At 33.0% G+C, this 2425-nt stretch overlaps 1 protein-coding gene across 1 annotated transcript; it reads left to right on the top strand.

Annotated features, from left to right (window-relative positions):
- Positions 1 to 518: 518 nt before the first annotated feature.
- On the top strand, positions 519 to 2138 carry LOC142486079 (maximins 4/H3 type 4-like). Its single transcript, XM_075584739.1, has 3 exons — positions 519 to 590; positions 1051 to 1141; positions 1452 to 2138. The coding sequence occupies exons 2-3, from the start codon at positions 1068 to 1070 to the stop codon at positions 1810 to 1812; spliced, it is 435 nt and encodes a 144-aa protein (XP_075440854.1). The 5' UTR covers positions 519 to 590; positions 1051 to 1067; the 3' UTR covers positions 1813 to 2138.
- Positions 2139 to 2425: the final 287 nt, after the last annotated feature.

Consider the following 2425-nt stretch of genomic DNA (forward strand, 5'->3'; position numbering starts at 1 on the left):
TACATACAATACGCAAAACCCACCCCCCAAATGCATATAAACTCCCCCCACCTCACAAATACATATAAAAGAAACCCCCCACCCCAAATACAAAGAAAAGAAGGCCCCCACCCCCAAATACATAGAAAACACAATAATTATAGACGTCATAGAAGAGAAACAGTTGAAAAAAATTAATTGAATCATTTAATTTATTTTTAATGACATTTAATTATGTAATTGACCAACTCTAATTAAAACAAATACATTATCAATCTATGTGCTAATTATATTTTGAAGAAAGGACACAAGACGGTTTGAATCAAATTAAAAAACTTAGTGATCTCTTTCTTCAACCAGCAAATCTGTAATAATAAGACACTCACAAGGCCAGAAATTAATTCAATTAATATCTACTGTTGAAGGCCAATTACATTTTCTAAATCAAACAACAGAAAATTAAATCAGATACTTTTTCACTCTGTTTGTTCATTATATTCTGAAATAATCTTTCCAAATTCTGTATTTATAGCAGGAAACCTATACAGGTATACAGGAGAACCAGTAGCGAGATTCTTAAGCGCCCTGAATCATCTGAAATACCACGTACTGTAAGTATTAATCACATGAAATATATATGCTATTGATTGTGAATTGTATCCACATTAGGTCAAATGTATTCCATGTATACTTAAATAGTAAAATTGTGTATGCTTATGCTCTAAGGCTGTTCAAAACTCTACCAAGCTGAATACATTGCTGATTTTGCTATAGGTAGACACAATAAATTAACACTACTCGCTACATTAATTAAAGTCTCCCAGTTGCCAAATGTGGTCAATTTGGATGATAAAAAAAGAACCAAAAAATGAATTTCAAAGAGAGCAATGTTAATGTGTTCTAGCAGTGACTATACTGTATGAGAATACGGTACACAGTAATATAGAGTATTTAGGGGGTAAAAGATGTGTGTATGTCTTTATGTCAGTATGTGTACTGTACTCTAGAATCTGAAATATCATATAAATTAGTAAAAACGATCACAAAATATGATTATTATTTTTTTAACAGATTTCAAGAACCAAAAGATGTTTCTAAAGGCTCTAGCTTTACTGGCTCTTGTATCTATTGCCTGCCTTGTACCACTTGGAGAAGCTAAAAAGTAAGACTTTTTTTCTCAGAAATATAAGTGCTTATTCCTTCTTCTAGTTATTCTAGTTTTGTTTTAGAGTGTATATATTGTTGTATGGACGTGTTGAATTGATTTCATTAAATAGGCTACACTGTGAAGTGCTTGCAATATAATAGTTTCCCAAATGCAACCTGTTAACACAAGCCAATATATATTTGTCATATATGTGGGTTAATTTACTTATATGTTCTCAGAACGTCCTCACAATGCATGGAATACATGTAACATGTCACCAAGTGATAATGCATTTTCTGACTAACTTTTCTCTCTTCATCTTTAGTGAAGTTGAAAAACAGAATCAGTTAAAGAGGATGGTAGATTTACTTCATGGAATACAAGCTCTCAGTGAAAGAGATCTCTCTGAGGAAGCCTATATGAGGGAAATCAGAGGTTTCAGAGATGTTCTCAAAGGTGCTGCAAAAGCATTTGTTAAAACTGTAGCTGGTCATATAGCCAATGGAAAGAGATCAACTGAAGAAGAGAAAGCGATAAAGAGGGTTGAAAATGTACTGCGTGATCTAGAATCTATGGATCTCTCACAACATGCATCTCAAATGCAAATCAGAGGAATCAAGGACTGGATAAAGGGTGCTGCTAAGAAACTAATTAAAACAGTGGCCTCACACATTGCTAATCAGTAAGAGAGAGTTTGAGATCAGAGATATGCAATAAAAAAGCCTTACATATTGAGCTCTTAAACAGGCTTCTCTCCATCCTGGTCCAAGTTAGACAGTTTATATGATGAGAGCAGTCTAGCAAAATCAGTGCATCTCACCTTTCTCAGAATCCACATTATGATGTAATTTATTGCTTGTGAATATTTTTGGAAATGGCTGGCTTTTATTTAGCTTTTCAAGAATTATCTTGAATTAGTAATATTGTCAAGTCCAAAAATTATACAGCTAGCAGTGAAATATTTTCATGTATGTATGATTACAATACAATAAAAATTAAATGCATAAATCAATAGTGCTGGTGTTGTTTTTCTTTAACATGAATAAATAACAAGAAAGCGTTGCATGTTTCTTTCCTGTTTCTTGATTACAGTAAACGTATGCTGAAAATTACTTGCATATAGTTTATTATATACTAAAGCAGTAAAATTCCGGCCATTCTTAAAATCCCTGCTTTCTGATTGGTTAGAATTCTGGGCATTATTCATTCAGTAATGCCCGGAATATTTGGGAACTTGCCAATTTACCTTTCAGCGATGCAGGGAGAGCGCGCTGAGAAAAAAACGTCAATATTTAAACT

The sequence above is a fragment of the Ascaphus truei genome, unplaced genomic scaffold (assembly GCF_040206685.1).
Source record: "Ascaphus truei isolate aAscTru1 unplaced genomic scaffold, aAscTru1.hap1 HAP1_SCAFFOLD_726, whole genome shotgun sequence".
NCBI lineage: Eukaryota > Metazoa > Chordata > Amphibia > Anura > Ascaphidae > Ascaphus > Ascaphus truei.